This window comes from Pelobates fuscus, chromosome 4 (assembly GCF_036172605.1).
Source record: "Pelobates fuscus isolate aPelFus1 chromosome 4, aPelFus1.pri, whole genome shotgun sequence".
NCBI classification, from domain to species: Eukaryota; Metazoa; Chordata; class Amphibia; order Anura; family Pelobatidae; genus Pelobates; species Pelobates fuscus.
In genome coordinates this window covers 222775134-222794720 of record NC_086320.1, presented here as the reverse complement: position 1 = coordinate 222794720, position 19587 = coordinate 222775134, and the positions used below count along the sequence as shown (strand labels likewise).

The 19587-nt window shown below is 41.6% G+C and overlaps 1 protein-coding gene across 3 annotated transcripts in view; it reads right to left on the bottom strand.

Annotated features, from left to right (window-relative positions):
* Nucleotides 1–19587, bottom strand: part of LOC134608797 (uncharacterized) — an 88273-nt gene that overhangs the window by 34719 nt on the left and 33967 nt on the right. For all 3 annotated transcript variants that reach the window (XM_063451902.1, XM_063451903.1, XM_063451904.1), the window contains 3 exons: nucleotides 15180–15198; nucleotides 5399–5420; nucleotides 3547–3582 (listed from right to left, as the gene is read on the bottom strand). In XM_063451902.1, the coding sequence (XP_063307972.1) occupies nucleotides 3547–3582; nucleotides 5399–5420; nucleotides 15180–15198 (77 nt within the window). The remainder of the gene's footprint in view (nucleotides 1–3546; nucleotides 3583–5398; nucleotides 5421–15179; nucleotides 15199–19587) is intronic.

The window sequence follows — 19587 nt, the reverse complement described above, 5'->3', positions numbered from 1 at the left end:
GGTAAATTACTGATGCATACATTTTTTTAAAAAATTGCAGCGGTCAAGATACCATTTTTCAATGGTACGCATAGTAGACAATATACTTTTAAGATTACTTACTCGAAATAATAAATCGAAGCCTCACACTCACTATAGCTAGATATACTCATTTGTTTGAACAACATATTCACCATTAATGCCTAAACTTGTTTACCCAACGTTCTTTTAACCTTATATTTTACATTATAATGATGCAACTCCTTAGGTACCAAGTCTCAGTTTCAACATCCGTGATAATGAACGTCTTGAAGTGAAAGTATAAGCCTGGATGTAAACGCTTGCACTGCTACTAGTTATTGTACCACGATTTAAATTTAAAAAAGAATAATATTATATATATATATATATATATATATATATATATATATATATATATATATATATGTACAGTTCCTCATGACATTATATATTTTTTATTTATATAGCGGCAGCAACATTCCGTAGCGCTGTACAATGGGTGGACTAACAGACATGTAACTGTAACCAGACAAATGGACGCACAGGAACAGAGAGGTTTAGGGCCCTGCTCAATGAGCTCACATGCTAGAGGGAGTGGGGTATAGTGACACAAAGGGTATAAGTAGGTTGCTAGAAAAATATTCACTGGGAATTTAGTAGATTATTTTTGACAGTTGCAGGAGAGGAGTCATGTGGGGGTGGGGGAATGAAAATCCGCTAACAATTTAAATGATATGCTTTCCGAAGAATTGTGTTTTTAAAGATTTTTTAAAGGAGTGGAGACTGGGTGAACGGAGAAGGTGCAGCCCTGGAGAATTCTTGGAGGCGAGCATTAGATGCGGGAGTACGGACAGAGGATAGACGTAGGTCTCCGGCAGAGCGCAGGGGCCTCAACGGGACATACTTGTGTATTAGGGAGGATAGGTAGGTTGGAGCAGCATTATGTAGCGACTTGTAAGCAAGCACCAGAATCTTAAATTGATTAACTCTAAGCCTGTATTCAGACACAATGTTTCTTATCCATATGTCACTGTCACTCGGTGTATGTTTAACTTCACCTCAAAAATAAAGAATATAAAAACAAAACAAAAGGGGGGCGGATCCTGGCAGCCATGCTGAGCGGTCGCACACCACAAGAGCTCCGTGACAATTGCCCTTATCAATCCAAAATTGCAGCAAATAGCCCCAAATACCACCTGATCACTAACCCCAGAGACCGAGGGCTACTACTGGGGGCAACAAGCACCAAAAACATGAACCAAAATGGACGTCTCCAACACAGGGATAGACCTGAGGCCTACTCAGACGGCACAGAGGAGGCGGCCGATCCTCTGGCCAACTGCAGCCTAACCAACGGGAGGTCTCCCCAGTATACCCCCCCCCCCTTCACCCCCGCTGAGGAACATCCCGGCAAACTCTGCCCGTACCCCAGTGACAATGCCCCAACATTGCCATACCTGCATCACAATTCATGCCATGGCGGACGCCACGTGCAACTTCGCAGCATGCCGCTGCCCTCGCTCTCCGAACGGCTTGATCGCCTGATGGCCGACTTCTGGGCCAAGATAGCTCATCGCAGTGACGCTCTCGAAGAGGCCACACCGGCAAAGCAACTGAGCGTAACTGCACACCAACACACAACCCCGGGAAGGGGCCGGGGCGCAACCAAGGTAGCAGGGAGGAGAAGGCGGATGACCCGGCGGAAACGTAAGCACCATAGACCCAGACCAGCAGTGTACCGCCCTACTTCTAAGCGGCAAACTACCCTGAGGTTACCCCCTCCACGCTTCCCTAGCCTCCGAGAGAAGATTATTCCACCTCGGAGACAAATACAGCGAAGCTCTAGAAGCGCTCTACAGCGGGACTGACACAACAGGTGCGCAGGAATACACCGGGAGCTGGGAATGGAGGGGTGCCGCTGCCAGAGACTCCTCCATCAGACACGGCCACCAACTGCAACACTTACCCCATGCAGGTATTGGGTGACTGTCCCTCCTTTCCCCGAGGGCGATGGGCAGCAAAGTGGACATTGCACCCTCACTCAGCGCTGCAACCTTGACACAGATGGCTGGCTACGGATCCCGGCAACCTACAAGCACCAACCTCATCGTGAACCATGCCAAGTTAATATTGTTTAAGCTCAGATTAGTGTAGGTGCCACAGAGGACTATTCTACAAGCTACCCGAGCTAAAAATACAGCAATCCCGCTTATAATAATCAGCCACTGCCCCTTACGTGATACTTGCTATATTAGCCACCTAAGTTACTCAATCTTGAACAGCTATAACAAAACTAGTTACATGCTTGCTTATTTTGCTTTAACCCCTTAAGGACCAAACTTCTGGAATAAAAGGGAATCATGACATGTCACACATGTCATGTGTCCTTAAGGGGTTAAATATACTCTTACTATACTGTTTTGCAAGCACACTGTAATACTCTGTTTCGCACACTTAGGGTCCAGCAATCTCCCCTAACACCCTACTATATGCTCCGGACGGCAGCAACACGTATACTTCCATGTAGCCTATAGCGACAAGCAAATAGCCTTTACCAGCATAACCTGCTCTCAACAAGACATTCTCACAGGACAGTACGATACATTTTAGTTGACAGCAATAGGCTACCACTACCAGCATGTTTAAACACACAATAAACATTACTCGACGTACCCACTATAACTTCTATCACAAAATTGTGCACGACTCACCTAATAATGACTTAATCATGTTTATATATAAAAATGTGCAATGATTTCGATGCCATACTACTGTTATCGCATGTTAACCTTTATGTTTGCACCAGCTGTTGTGGCAGTGCAAAACTGCTTGTTAACTCTAGGCACAAATAAAATAAAGAATTGAAGAAAAAAATTTTTTTCTATGACTCTACTAATATAAACTCATGAACTCCTCTCATATTGTAAATGAACTAGCCACGTATCATAAATCCTTGCACAAGTTACACGCTGATCCCACAACAGCCCAGCTGACCCTGGACAATATATTTCTGGAGGTCGTAGCCCTTCTGAAGCTTTCAGGCCCCCTGAAGGCTGCTTTGACAGCCCCCTTCACAGAGAAGGAAATAGCAGTGACAATTCAGTGACTTGCCAAAAACAAAGCCCTGACAATTACTACCAATCGTTTAAAGCTATACTTGTGAAATTATTTAATTACATCAAAGACTCTGGGACAATACTCATTTTATGCTATGTTCTTCTTATAACATACGTTTATTAATCTGATGTGTTTATTTTATTTGTGCTGAATGCAACACGGTGTCCAGACATGTTATTTTATTTATTAGCTGGAATGGAGCCATGAAGAGATTATTCTAGGCTCCACTGGTTTTGTGTTTGTTACAATCCAATTCTTTGCAGAGCATTTCGATTGTAACATGTATTGTATGTCTGGACACGTTAAGTCCTTGCATTGTAATGTGTCAATTGAAAACAATAAAAAAAGTTATACAGTAAAATATAAACCACTGATCTAGAAGTTTGGTAGCACATTGTTGAAAGTAGTCACAAAATAATTGCTACATACCAGATATTCTAGAGCTTTCTTAATTCTTTGTTCACGCTGTTAAATAAAGAAATGTATTAATAAAGATCAATAAAATGTCAATAGGAGCATAATATATATTACCGAAAATTATTTTCCCAAAAAATAGAACTGGGGTTAACACTACCTTCTGCAATACTAGTTTAGAACACATTACAGTCAGATATTGCGCATGATATGTGACTGGGCTGGCAAACCACACAGTAACATTTAGCGAAGAGCTTAAAGGACCACTATAGTCACCCAGACCACTTCAGCTTAATGAAGTGGTCTGGGTGCCAGGTCCATCTAGGATTAACCCGGCTTGCTGTAAACATAGTTTCAGAGAAACTTATGTATACATATGGGTTAACCCAGCCTCTAGTGGCTGTCTCACTGACACCCGCTAGAGGCGCTTCCGTGCTTCTCACTGATTTTCACAGTGAGAAGACGCCAGCGTCCATAGGAAAGCATTGAGAATGCTTTCCTATGGACTGACGGAATGCACGTGCGCGCGGCTCTTGTTGCACATGCGCAGTCGGTGACGTCCAAAGGAGGAGGAGAGTGTTTAACACCCTTCCTCCAACTTCACCCTCAGGGCACTATAGTGCCAGGAAAACGAGTTTGTTTTCCTGGCACTATAGTGGTCCTTTAATGACACAGTCAAACTAAAATGTGATGTACAGGGTTAAGGAAGGACAATTAAAAAAACCTCACGACTAGCGGACATGCATTAGGCTCCCTTGCTACTGGAGACAAGAGCGATCATGAAATCTAGACACAGATTATTTACCCCTACTTTGCACTGTTCCTCTACTTATTATTATTGGTATTTATATAACGCAAGCAGCGCTTTACAATAAAGGGGGAATTTACCAAATGAGACAATAACTAAATTTAACAGGAACAAAAGGTAGAGGAGGACCCTGCTCAACCGAGCTTACAGTCTAGAGGTCTAATCAGTCTTGTCAAATGCCAACTATGACTAGCATGATCAACACTGTTTTGCCTCTGAATTGTATGCATGCTTACAATGTATAATTTACAGCCCACTCTGCAGTGATGTGTGGTTTGATTCCTATTTAACTCAAACATTTTCATAAATAAAGAATTAAAAAAAAGGAAGGTAATGGACATTCACAAATACAAAACACATAGTTAATTTATATCCATTTAGTTTAAAGGAGAACCTACATCTCCCACGACTTAATATTTGCTTATCCTAGATTTAATATGTGTGTGTTTGAAGGCCATAAAAATCTAATTACCTGTAAGAATTAATCAATTCTGGAACAGAAAAATTAGTGTCTCCCTACTGGCTGCTTGTTAATTGTCATAAGCTCTGGCTTTTCCATTCACTGTACATAATATGTGGAGGTAGAGAATCAGAGACAACAGGGGAGATTTATTAAAGTGTTCTGTTCTGAAACTGGACTAAAGTACTAAAAGTGGGGCAGTCACCATGGGAACTAGCATTCAAATTACTTTGGCTACTCCTAACCTTTATGTATTTGCACCACTTTTTGAAAGAGAACATTTTGCTAAAGCTCCCCCATTCTTTAAATTCCTACTCTTCCAATGCCTAGATAACACATTCAGCACCTTTTTAAAAAATGAGATAAAGGGCTGTGTGACAAAACATCTGTGGTATTTATCCCTGGATTCACGTTCTGGTAGCAATACCACTTTACATCAGAGTTACTTTTTGCAGCAAGTGGATTTTATGTTACTAGCACTAAGTTAGGCAAAATGTGTTAACTTCTTTGCAGGTGGTTAAATGTTTATGTTGTTCCAGTCACTACTCCAGTGTCTTTTGGTACATGTTCAATAATTGGCAAAATAGATCACAACTTACATTTTTTTCCACAACATCCCATCTGAAAAAGATGAAACAGAATTATTACAATTTACAGATGTAATACATATGTACATTGATCAGTAGGTTTTCATGTATAGTTTTGATACATTTTATAATTGTAAACGCATTATATTGCATTATACAAAGTCACCTGTGACCGGAGCAGCCAGGCCTGAACACAGCTCTGTGCTGCAATGTACCAGTTACAAGGTGATTTTTCCAAGTGCCATTTTCTACAAAATACCCACCAGATCAATGAAAAATAACAAGGAGGAATTCTCACTAACAAATACACAAAAATGAGTCCTGCGATCAGACTCCCATTACTCCCGGGCGGCAGGAATGACCATAGTAGACATCAGCCCCATTATATACAATAAAAAACAAAAATCCCAAATCCCTATGCATACTTAGATAACCAATGGCCATTAGGAATTCTCACCAACACTGGGCCTTACAGTAAGTTGGCTCCCACAATATACACTCTTTTCTCTAGGAGGTCCAAGCCCAAAATGGCACCTACTGCTGAGCTGCACACCTCGTCCTTGGACTGCAGCAAGTAGGACATTTCTACAAGACCAGACTTAATTAGGAATCATGATATTAAAGCCACCAGTTGGCATAATAAGGCTTTATTGTGTGATATTTGCAAAGTAATCTTGGCAGAACTGGAAGCCAAGAGGGGAAATGCACACCCTAACAAACCACATAAATGCTAATGAAGAGAGCCTGGCCAACTCCTGTTATAACATGCTGAATATAGATACTGCATTTCTTCACCTTCTGGCCTTTCCTCTAATCTAGGCCGTAAGGTAGATATGTTCAATGACCAGGGAAGTAGAAAAAAAAATATTAAAATAAGAATTCAAGAACCTATCACGATTGAAGAACTCCCTCATTCCGTTAGGAGGCTACTTACCTCATTGATGTCACCAAAAAAGGCCAAACCTACAGTGTTGGGTTGCGTATGCAGAACTAACTGTTTATCAAGGGCTCCTAGTTCTATGCCTAGGAACGTTATCATCCTTTACCAGACATATATCAATAAAATATGCATAATAAAGGCTGTGAAAAGGAAGCTGTAATTTGAATCTGAAACACTGTCAGGATTACAGTATGATCCAGCACGTAGAATTGTGTAACACAGGAGACTAATAGGTAACGTATTAACGGGCCTTAGAATGGCCAGACTAACGTACCAAAGAATAGTCAGAGAAATAGCTGAGGTCAGGGGACACAGAAAGGTACACAACGATAAAGGAAAGCCAGGGATGCCAGGATACAGGGAAGTTAAAATCAAAGCCAAAGTAAAGAATCAAAATTACTAGAATAAGAAACGCGCTCTCGGACAACAACTAGGTAAACCACAACAGGGCAACGAGGAAAGGTAATTCTAGGCTTTTATACCCGCTTTACCTTTCTGATTGTCCGGGATCGCTCTTTGACCCTAAAACGTGCGCGCGCTGTGCATGTGCGAAGTCACATGCACGGCATAGTCAATTGAGCGTGGGGGTATAATTAGCCTTGGATCCGCAGGGGCTGCCGTCCATTAACATGCCGCAAGTGTCATTCATGCAAATGCACGGCCGCTGACCGCAAGGAGACGATGAATATGTTATAAACACTCAACTTGTCATTTTTAAAGGTCTTCATCAAAACTACTCTGAAGTGGATCACAATCACTGGGGTATGTTACAAAATATCATAGGGTTATGCAGGAGTCACTTATCACTATAGATCAGTGGTAGTCAACCTTTTTCTACCTACCGCCCACTAATGCATCTTTCTTGATGGAAAAATTTCCTTACCGATTACCAGTTTTTGCGCAAGTGCGGAATATTGGTTAAGAAAGGAGGGTGTTTAAAAAAAAAAAAAAGAAAGAAAAGAAATGTACGTACATTTATCTTTTTATTTCTACTTTATGCATGTTTATAATGTTTTTAACTTTATAAAGTTTAATTAGAAAACAAAGTAAATTGAAATTAGCTTTACTAGTGATATCCTTGAGGCTGATGCTGCGAGACTAAATATTTGATATCTGGTTCGATTTTTGTAAGGAACAAACGAAGGTCTCCTCTTTCGGTGATATTCTGACGGTTTCTCTGTTTGCTCATAATATGATTAAAGGACCACTCTAGTGCCAGGAAAACATACTCGTTTTCCTGGCACTAGAGTGCCCTGAGGGTGCCCCCACCCTCAGGGACCCCCTCCCGCCCGGCTCTGGAAAGGGGAAAGGGGTTAAATCTTACCTTTTTCCAGCGCTGGGCGGAGAGCTCTCCTCCTCCAATCCGCCTCTTCTCCTCCCCGTCGGCTGAATGCGCACGTGCAGCAAGAGTTGCGCGCGCATTCAGCCGGTCACATAGGAAAGCATTCATAATGCTTTCCTATGGACGCTGGCGTGCTCTCACTGTGAAAATCACAGTGAGAAGCACGCAAGCGCCTCTAGCGGCTGTCAATGAGACAGCCACTAGAGGACATAGGGGGAAGGCTTAACCCATTCATAAACATAGCAGTTTCTCTGAAACTGCTATGTTTATGAAAAAATGGGCTAACCCTAGAAGGACCTGGCACCCAGACCACCTCATTAAGCTGAAGTGGTCTGGGTGCCTAGAGTGGTCCTTTAACAGCACTAAAGCCTGATTCTACAAGATATGTGGTAGGGAAAGGTATCAATAAATTGAACATAATTTTCCACATATTTGGATATAACGCAGGCATTTTTTTATTTTGCCAGAGTTTTAAGAATACACAAAATGTTTGGCACGTCTTCCTTCAAGTAAGCAACAAACTCACGATAGCGGCCTACCATTAATAGTGCTCCATCAGTAGCACATGCAACAATATTGTTCAAGGGTATATTATTTTTTGCAAAGTATGATTTCACAGGATTAAATATTGATAATCCTTTTGTATCTGTAATCAGATTGACATTATTATCTGCAATGACAGACTCAACCAATTGTATGGAAATGACGAATTTTGGAGAATACCTATAAGTTTATTTTCAACATTAGCCGCCATTTCGTCAATGCGTCTCTTTACTGTGTTATCGCTAAGGGGCAATGTTTTTAAAACTTCAGGTATATCCTGATGCATTACTGTTGAGATAAATTCTTTGATAGAGGGTATTATCAAAGTTTCTCCAATATTATGGCTTTTACCACTTTTTGCAATTAAGTGTGATATACGATAAGCTGCAGTTAATCCATCCTCATTCTTTGCATGTTGTTTTTGAAAGGATGTAGCTATTGAACGATTTTGAAATCTATTATAGATTTCTTGAAAATATTCAATGGGCTTATCTTTATCTTGCGAATGCTTTGTAGCAAGATGTTCTCGCAATCGACTTGGCTTCATTAGATAATGTCTTGTGGCACAGTAAACACATTGGATGCTGTTTATTTTTAACAGATTCAATGAAACCCATCTTCAGATACTCTGGTAAATAGCCACGAGCATATTTCTTTTTTTCCCCCAGACATGGGTTCTAAATTTGTTTCACAATTTAACAACTACCGTATATACTCGAGTATAAGTCGAGTTTTTCAGCAAATTTTTTGTGCTGAAAAACCCCAACTCGACTTATACTTGAGTTAATGTCTGTATTATGGCAATTTGCATTGCCATAATACAGACCAGGACCGCCGGGCTCATTACAAGCCCGGCGGTCCTGTTGGGGGCTGGCAGAGAGCAGTAACTTACCTTTCCTGCAGATCCTGTCAGCTCCCTTCTCTCACCTCCGGTCCGGCCAGCTCCTCAGTCAGCTCCCACGGTAAGTCTCGCGAGAGCCGCGAGAGACCGCGAGACTTTCAGTGGGAGCTGACAGAGGAGCTGGCCGGACCGGAGGTGAGAGAAGGGAGCTGACAGGAGCTGCAGGAAAGGTAAGTTACTGCTCTATGCCAGCCCCCTCCTAAACAGCCATTCCACTGGACCACCAGGGAATGAGAGCCCCCCTCCCTAGCCATGTATCAAGCAGGGAGGGGGGACGAAAATAAAATAAACAAATATTACAATAAAAAAAAAAAAATTAAAATAAAATAAAAAATAAAATAAAAAAATACTTAAATAATTTTTTTAAAAAATATTAAAATTAAAAATTAAATTAAAATAAAAAAAATGAAAATAATAAAAATACCCCCCCACCCAGTTCACACACACTACACACACAAACACTCACTCTGCATTATACACACACACACACACTGCATTATATATATACACACACACATACAAACTATATGCATTATACACACACTCTGCATTATATACACACAGAGTGTGCGTATATAATGCAGAGTGTGTGTTTGTATGAGTGTGTATATAATGCAGAGTGTGTGTTTGTATGAGTGTGTGTGTATATAATGCAGAGTGTGTGTTTGTATAAGTGTGTATAATGCAGATTGTTTGTATGAGTGTGTGTGTAATGCAGAGTGTGTGCTTGTATGAGTGTGTGTGTATATAATGCAGAGTGTGTGTTTGTATGAGTGTGTGTGTATATAATGCAGAGTGTGTGTTTGTATGAGTGTGTGTGTATATAATGCAGTGTGTGTGTTTGTATGAGTGTGTGTGTATATAATTATAAAAATCACAGAATTTCATAGCCCCAAGTTTTACCCTCGACTTATCCACGAGGCATAGCATATTTCACAATTGTTGGTCACAAAACTGCACTCGACTTATACATGAGATCGACTTATACACGAGTATATATGGTACTTTTACTCTTACGTTTTGATCTGCACTCCACACAATGTTTTTTCCCCGTCATCTTTTCCCTTTTATTACAAACACCAAAAACAATGCTGTATTAGGTGCCAATTTTTATTAAGTGTCACCATCAAAAGAAATTCCTTTTCCTGCCTTCTTCTTCTTTACCTTCCTTATAGTATATCACTATATCAAGGATCTCTTTTTGCCTTTTTTTAATTTTCTCCTTCCCTTACTTATTTTTTTTTTTATTTAACAAGATAACAAAACTTAATTTATGAGCCAGACTAAACACTGCTTACTCTCCTCCTTTATTTTATCCCCTTTTCTCTATTTTTCGTTAATTTTTTTTTATCTTTTCCTTTTTATCTACTTTCTTTTACCTTCCAGAGGTACAAAAGTAAGGCTGAGCTAGTTAGCCCACTTATTATTATTAGCCAACAACAATTCTCTATCTCCTGCCTATAACTTTTCTTTCTCCTATTTTGCAACTGCTCTGCTCCGTTTCTGCCTGTTCCTGCTATCAGTTTCCACTCCTCCCCTTCCTCTTCCTCTTCCCACGTGTTTGTGTGCATGCGCGCGTTAGTTCATTGGTGTGCGCTCGCCCCCTTCTCGCACAAAAGGAGGTTGAAGTGTGCCCTCACGCCCTCCTGCGCCTGCCCGCCCACTCGCTCAAAAGGAGGTTTTAACCTTCAAAATCCCTACCGCATGCCTACTCGCGCACGTTGGTTTCTTGATGTGTGCTCTCGCTCACGCGCGCACTCACCCGCTCAAAAGGAGGTTTTAACCTCCAAAGTCCCTACCGCCCATCTGGAATCCCGAAACGCCCACTAGTGGGCGGTAGGGACCAGGTTGACGACCCATGCTATAGATAATAAAAAGTTATGCTATGTCTTTTAATATTTATAAAGCGCCAACAAGTACCGTAGCGCTGTATAATGGGTGTACTATCAGACAAGTAGTTGTTACCAAACAAGGCGGACGCACAGAAGAGAGGGATAGAGGGCCCTGCTCCATGAGCTTACATGCTAGAGGTAGTGGGCTATAGTGACACAAAAGGTAAGGGTAGACAAGTAGGTTGCTAGGATAGTATTCATTGAGGGTTTAGTGTTTTGTTTTGATGACAGTTTCAGGAGAGGAATCAGGGTGCGGGGAGGGAAAGCTGTTCACAGTTTAATTCATATGCTTTCCTAAAGAAGTAAGTTTTCACAGATTTTTTGAAGGAGTGAAGATTGGTCGAAAACATGTAAGACTACTGAGAAGCGGATTACAGTAGTCAAGGCGAGAGAGGACAGCGGCATGGACAAGCACCTTTGCCGTATCAGGCGTTAAATAGGGTCGGATGTGCGCAATGTTTTTGAGATGGAAGCGGCAGAATTTGGGGATTGATTGGACATGAGGGGGGAAGGAGAGGTCGGAGTCAAAGAGAACTATTGAACTATTCACTATTGTATTAAGTGACTACCACAATATTAAAATGGAATGCAATAGACAGACGTTAAATGTTAAATTGGTTTTCTGATATAACTGCTGAAACATCAGCAGCCAGAGCCTGGGATGTTTCCAACATTGTCCATTTTGTGCCCAATTACAGAGTCCTGAATGTACAACTCTTGGATTGGCATGGCCGGAACCTATGCTGCTATGGGTAATGTCTCTCCGCAAATTCTGTTGCATTGTTTACCAGGGTGAATAAAGCAGCAGAGTTTTAAAGAAGAAAAGAAAAAAAACATACATAAATTGTCCACACTTCTGTAATGTGGGTTTATGAATGCTTGGCCATCTACAAAGAAATGCTTTAGGAGCAATGCATACACTACACTTTAGTGCTGTACATGGGCATGCAACGGTAAGAATTACCTGCCTGGCCCAGTGTGGCACATAAACCCACCCCCAAAAACATACAAACATAATTTTGAATAAAGCACAGTAGGTATTCTGTTATGAAATGAAATCACAAGTAACACTTCCTCTTTAACCCCTTCACTACTAATTGCACATGTGCACACCCCACGAGCTACATACAGATTTCTGCGTAGGACAACAAATATAAATGTTTCAGGTTCTCCCTTTTCTCAATGCATGTCATCATGACATGCATTGAGAAAGGGGAGAACCCAAAACATTTTTATTTGCTGCCCTTCAAATAAATCTGTATGTAGGTAGCACTTGGTGTGCAGATTTTCAATTGGTAGCGCTGCCCTAATTTTAATTTTATTCTGTAAGTTGTTAAACCCTACTTGGAGCTGCAGAGGGAGGTGCCAGCAGCACAATAGCAAGGTTTGTTTGTAATTTTTGGATACTTCTGGGTACTGAAGAAACCCTTACCTAATTTTTATGGTAACCCCTTCACTACCAAGCACATTTTGATAAAAAAAAATATTAGCATAACATTTGTTTAAAGTTAGCTCGCATATAAACACAACACAGCAAATTCTGTGTAAAGATTGATCTGCAGACAAACGTAAAAATGAAAAATGTCAATTAACACAACTTTTGCTTTTCACTTATTTATTCATCCTTTATAAAAAAAATATTTGTGAAATTAAAAGCTTTAGACAGTGCACTTTTATCTTACAATATTTCACACAGGGTCTGAAATGTTCGTATATATAAAAAAAAAAAAAAACACATGCAATTTTTCTCACATATTGTAGCTGTGACAAAAATCTATAACTAAAAATTGTCAAAATCCTTGCTTCTAAGTATATGTAAGGACCCTGAAGGTATTACTAGCAGTCTGCATTTGAGCATAATGCCCACATACAGTAACTACAGTTAAATCACATTTCTAAAATAAAAGCATTTAAAGCGGCACTGTCATGCCGAATCCAGTTTTTTTTTTAAACCCCCCCCCCCCTCTCGCCTCCACTACATCCAATTGACCCCTTAGTCACCCCCCAAATGTCCCTAAGCCCCCCATATTACCTATCTTTTTATCTTTATTTTCTGCCCTGATCTATATACAGGGCACCGCCATCTTTGTGTGGGTAGAGGAAGTCCCTGTGGGACACGTCATCTGCCCACACTAGATAGCCTGTGAGATTCCCGCACATGCCCAGTTAAACACCTGGGTATGCGAACGGGAATTTCATCTATTCATTCTTTCGTCAGACAGACGAATGAATGAATAGAAAAATCAGACGAACAAACTAACACTGAGTATCAGTGTCCGTTTGTTCGTTCAGTTTATTACAAGGAGGGAGCTACCGGCGCGCAGCTCCCTCCTTGTAATATGCAACTATAGAAGCATCAGGGAGCCACTTCCTAAACCCCCCATGTTACCCCCCTCACTCTATGGGGGTCAACATGACCCCCATAATAGCACAAGGGAGAATAAAATCTCCCGAATGCCCCTACTCGCTATACCGCGAGTAGGGGCATGTATACTAAACAGTGAGCAGCCTGTGGCTGCTCACTGTAAAAAAACAAAACCCTACTATCCGGCCCCCACCCCTGCGCGGCGGGTGGGGGCCCTAAATAACAATAAGGGGGGGCGGACCTATTGTCCTCCCCCTGGCCCCCACCCCTGAGCGTGGGGGCCAGGGGGCTGCTGTCCTCCCCCCCCCTCCCCCTGGCCCCCACCCCTGAGCGGCAGGGGGGGGCACCTACTGTCCCCTCCCCCCCCCCCTCAGGCCCCCACCCCTGGGCGGAGGGCGGGGGATATAATGATAATGAGGGGGGGGGACACCTACTGTCCTCCCCCCACCCCCGGCCCCCACCCCATGGCGGCTGGTGGGGGCCCTAAGTCAAATCCCCCACACCCATCAAAGGTGACTAGGGGTCCCCAAGCCCCTAGTCACCTATCCCCCTCACCCGAAAAATTAGTGAGGGGGGAAATAAAATTACTAACCTGCAAAGTAAAATTAAACTTACCATTCAACGTCTTCTTTTTTCTAAAATCTTCATTTTTCAGCCCCCAAATAAGGCCAAATAAAAAACCATCATACCCGTCGAACTTAAAATAAAATAAAAAACCCAAGCGCAAAAAAAAAAAACCTGACGAAAAAGAAAAAACCCGAGCACCAAAAAAAAATCCATCTTCACCCATGGAGGGCTCCGCGCAGACTGAGCTCCGCAGGACGGGGGAAGGCTTATAAAGCCTTGCCCCGCCCGGCAATTAGGCTAAGAACACTCTGATTGGTGGGTTTAAGCCAATCAGAGTGCTCTTTGTCATTTTACACAGCGCGGGAAAATTCCAAAGAACTTTCCCACGCTGTGTAAAATGACACAGAGCACTGTGATTGGATGGCTTTAAATGGAATCCGGAGAGGGGTTAGTAGGTCCCCCCCCTCATTATCATTATGGCCCACACCCGCTGCCCAGGGGTGGGGGCGGACAGTAGGTCCCTCCCCCCATTATCATTATGGCCCCCACCCGCCGCCCAGGGGTGGGGGAGGACAGTAGGTCCCCCCCATTTTAATTTATGGCCCCCACCGCGCAGGGGTGGGGGCTGGGAGGGGACAATAGGTATCCCCCTCTTATTTTACTTTAGGGCCCCCACCCGTAGGTTTTTATTTATATTATTATATTTTACAGTGAGCAGCCACTGGAAAGAGATTGAGGAAAGGTAAGTTCGGCATGACAGTGCTGCTTTAAAACTGCTATAGCAATCTTTAGCATCATCTGAACTGTGAAATGGTAGAGTCCATCCACTCCCTGACAGTAAGAATGGTGTCACCCAGTAAAACTCCATGTACTAATTGAAAGCAGAATGTGAGCTTACATTTTCAGCAACTTTACAGGTATTATATCAGAAACTATTGGCTTCACGCAGAGAAATTAGTAGCTTGTAATCACAATTAGAGTATAAAATAAGGGTGAGTGAGATGTTATGGGCTAGATTTCATACGGCAAAATACATGACAATAAAATGGGTTTTACTCAATTCTGGGATTGAAGGGGTTAAGAGGGAGGCTATGGATAGATAAAAAATTAAAACAAAAAACACTTGTCTTTAACGGAATAAAAAAAAAAAAAATGCTGTGTAGTTAATCTCAAACAGTGTTTAATATAATAAAGCAAGTTTAGCTACAAGCAGATCTTTAAACAAAATACAAGACTTTCCTACCTGGATTTTTTTTCTGCTTCTGTGGAAGGAAAATGTAAATATAAATAAAAATATATTCAAGAACAAAAATGCTAAGATACAGAGAAAACATAGGTATGACATGTAATTTCACCACCTTCCATTAAGCAAATATTCATGCTTCAGTGCTAAAAGTTTGGGTCACTTTATTAATCCCTTGGTGACAGTGGTGATCTCATTTATATCCAAGACCTATGCACATGGCAAGAGCAAATGTACACTGTATGACTGCCGTTTAACCCCTTAAGGACGGAGGTAATTGTCCACGTTCTGAACCAAAACAAAACCTTCCATTTTAACTATAGGTTTAGGTTTATAGGTATAGGCACCATACACATAATATATCATTTGTTAAAGGACAGAAAGGGCTTTCATTTGATGATTTAACATATACATATATAAAATCTCATTTATAAACACAAAAAAACAAAACTTATAGGGTCAGGAACACAAACATGTATTCCTGACCCTATAGTGTTAACACCACCAACTAGCCCCCCTGGACCCCTCATGCCTCCATAAATACAGTAAAAATCTTACTGTATTCAAGCCTGAAGCTGTAAATCTGCATGCTGTTAGACTCAGAAAAACAAGCAGTCTGCTGACATGTGGTAGCCTGATCCAATCACAGTGCTTCCCCATAGGATTGTCTGAGACTGACAAGGAGGCAGATCAGGGGCAGAGCAGGCATGATTCAAACACAGCCCTGGCCAATCAGCATCTCCTCCTAGAGATGAATTGAAACAATGAATCTCTATGAGGAAAGTTCAGTGTCTGCATGCAGAGGGAGGAGATACTGAATCACAGGATACTGTGCACAGTGCTGCCCTGTGCTCTGCTGACAGCAGATCTGAGTGGATGGAGGCATATTATGCCTCCATCAACTCTGAAGTCCCTCTGGTTCACTCTGAGTGACTGCAACTGGAGGTGTTCCTAGCTTTCAATGTAAACACTGTATTTCATCAGAAAATACAGTGTTTAATGAGAGAGGCTGCAGGGAGCTATAGTTCTCACCTGAACTACCTCATTAAGCTGAAGTTGTTCAGGTAACTATAGTGTCCCTTTGATAGCAGTCACAGAAAACACAGGTGCCACACAATAGTATATATTTATAAAAAGCAGACATCACAAGCTTTTTACCTAAGCATATTTTGAAACTTTTTACATTTAACAGCCGATCTCTGCAAAATGTTGTAGTAAAATTGTGTTTTTTATTTTTTATTATTAACCATCACAAATAGAACGAGGTTTATTTTAATGTTTCTCATATTCTCTGTTTAAGTTGCAATGCATTAACTTGGCTCTACCCAAGTTCAAAAGGATAATCCAGACGTGGACCCCATGCTCACTGTGCCTAGAGGGGTATCAGCTATACGAAGCCTAAGGAAGGCCTAAAGTAAACAATTTTCTGGGTTGCTGTATCCCATATGCAGAGAGAAGTTACTGGCATTTTGGTTCTAGACTGCCCATATGGGTAGTCTAGTCTGAAATACCTTGGAATAGGTTCTCCCTGTAATGGCACAAGTGAGCACTATTTTGAGACCAGCGCGCATATTTACTGTAGGGGAAGCTACTGAGTTCGATTTGTCGATTCTCAGAGTTCTCTTATTCTCGTTTTTTAATATGTATTTAAAAAAACTGATATTGGCTACTACTGTGCCAAACCCGATAACATGTTCAGCTACATATGAGTACAAGGAAACCCCCTATGTATGATTTGCCACTGTCCTGTGAAGCTGCAGCATCATATAAGAGACCTGGCGGTTACAATTTTGATAGATACATTTTATAGCAGACAGGAGGCTCATGTTATGCTTAGAACTTTCTTTACTACTCAAAGCAACAAAGTGTAATAACAAGATAGGTAGAACTAAAAAAATTAAAGATCACAACCAAGCACGAACAGGTAAGCTCCTTGACCAATCAGCATCAAGTATAGTCTATATAACAGGAAGCCTGTGGATGTTCCTCCTCTTTCGGACAGGTAAGTATTCTACATGATTTATTCTAGCAGAAGTCCCGATTATGAATAAATGTGATTTTGCTTGAATGTTTTTTTTCCCCCCACTGTGCCTTTAAGACGTGTGTGTGCGCGCATATTATATATATATATATATATATATATATATATAATTATATATTTAGTACTGAATGCATCATATTGGGGCTGCTACAGTGATATATATTAATTGTGGTTGCCTTTATTTCTTTTGTAATTTACATACCAAGCTCTTCACTGATTGAGCTTCAATTGTGATGGCCAACTTGGAAGCGAATGCCACGTCTGAGGCCACCAGATATTACTACTATTTCTGACCCTCTTAGAGTTGGGGTGCACTGCATTCACCCCCTGTGACTACTGCAGGGGAACTGGGTCTTTATTTGCCATGGCAATTTTTATCTTGGCTGAGTCACAGTCGCTGCGGCAATTTTGGAGTCCAGCCCTTCGTTTCTGTCTCCATTACATCATCACAATGTTTTTTACCTCAGCTGGTGCTCAGCTGAATAACTTTGTGCTTCAGCTTTTCCCTCAGATTAATTCAATAGGATACATTGTTTTACATTATATCAATTCTAATTGTTTCCATCCACATCAGGTAATATTACTACAACCTTTATCAGCTTTTACTTTTATATTCAAAGATACTTTTATTTCTTGTGGTTAATAAAAAAGCAAGCCAAAAAGGCCATTACTGATGCCACTCTTTCTGAGCAGGCAGGTAAAATTAGATGGATATGCAACTATACGATGAATAGACACCAATAAATGGTAGAATATCCTTCCAAAGTTAAATCTCGAGATAGGATGTGACAACCATAATCACTGTATCGCTTGTAAAAGTAATAACCACCACCAAAGGATAAAAATATATAAAACGTGTTAAATGCTTATTGAAATAAATCAATAATAAATACAGGACTCAGTGGAAATGCAAATAACAGATTAATAAGTAAATGGGAATGCACTTGATTCCTCTTTAAATGTGTCAGCTAGTCAGATCATAACCTCCCTTAGGATAAGGTAGGTAAAATCCAATGGCTGCCGAAGGGTTAATCTAGTATAGATTCTGTAGTACATAAATTACGGAATCAATACACCATGTGTTAAAGGATTAAGATCATAAATCCCACAAGGGATTATTAAGTCCTTAAAACTAAGCCTAATATATAGTGCAGTAGACAGAGTCAAGAAACTTTATTAGTACATTCAAACTGTCGACAAAACACAAATATATAAAAGACTAGTAGATAAAACAGTCCCAAATGAGAGTAGAAATAATACCAGGTCTTGCAGACTGGGGGTCCAAAGATGTTGGATACACTCTCTTGCCGGCCGGACAGAGGTGAATTGGGACCTCCTCGTGCATTAAAAAGTGTCTTCAGAAAACAGCAGATCAAGCCACACCTACTTTCATTCATCAAGAAATAGATGAGGAGGATTATGATAAACCCTACACTCCGTTATAGCCCCTCCCTGCCACTTTTAAGGCTACAGTATTTTAGGGATAGCATCTGACTTCCCTCTAGGCACAGTCTTTAGCGAGGGGGGTGGTCTTATGCGCAGCACGAAAAGAGTTCCAAGGCCTTTGGGACAGATGAGTTAAGCAAATAGGGACAAATATTAGGAACAGATATAGCTGCTAGAAATAGATGTAAATAGTAATTTTAAGGGGGGATTGTGATGGATAGAAATTAATGTAGATAACATTTCTATTTACTATGTGTACCTGTGCTCATTCATTGTGCTTATTCATTACTCAAAATGGCTGCTAGAGCACCCCCTCCCATCGACCAAAACACCTTGTGTAACAAGTTGGCGCCTCCATCCGGAGTAGCACCCAAGATGATGAGGTCATGACACCTTGGAGATAGTACATAAAGCATAAAGATAAAACACTTACACTTGGCCAATTAAAAAGTTTATGCTTGGGGGCGGGGCCGGGCCGCCGAGCTGAGCGGTCGCAGGACTCATCAGCTCCTGCTAAATCTGACCTTTTAAGCCTGTAAACCGTGCTTTTGGAGGAAGTGAATGGTCCACAACTGCGACCCTCGATGTCCACGGGCTACAGGAGCTGAGGAGAGGCTTGCTCCTGGAGTTTTAGTCCCTCAGGGGAGAGGTACCTTACCTGGTGGTGAGTGGAGCGGACGTCCGCCGCACCACTATCCTGCCCACTGGAGCCCGACGAGCACACACACCATCTGCGGACCCGGTCCTGATTCACCCCCCCCCTCCCCGCCCCCCCTCGACCGGGGGGGGGGGGGGGGTGATCCCGGTCCCCACCCTAAAGCTGCACTCGGAGACACCACCGTGCACGCCCCAGGCCTAGATCCAAGCTGCGGAGCCAGAAGCGGGTTACAGACACCATCTGGTCCGACGCTCAAAGCAACA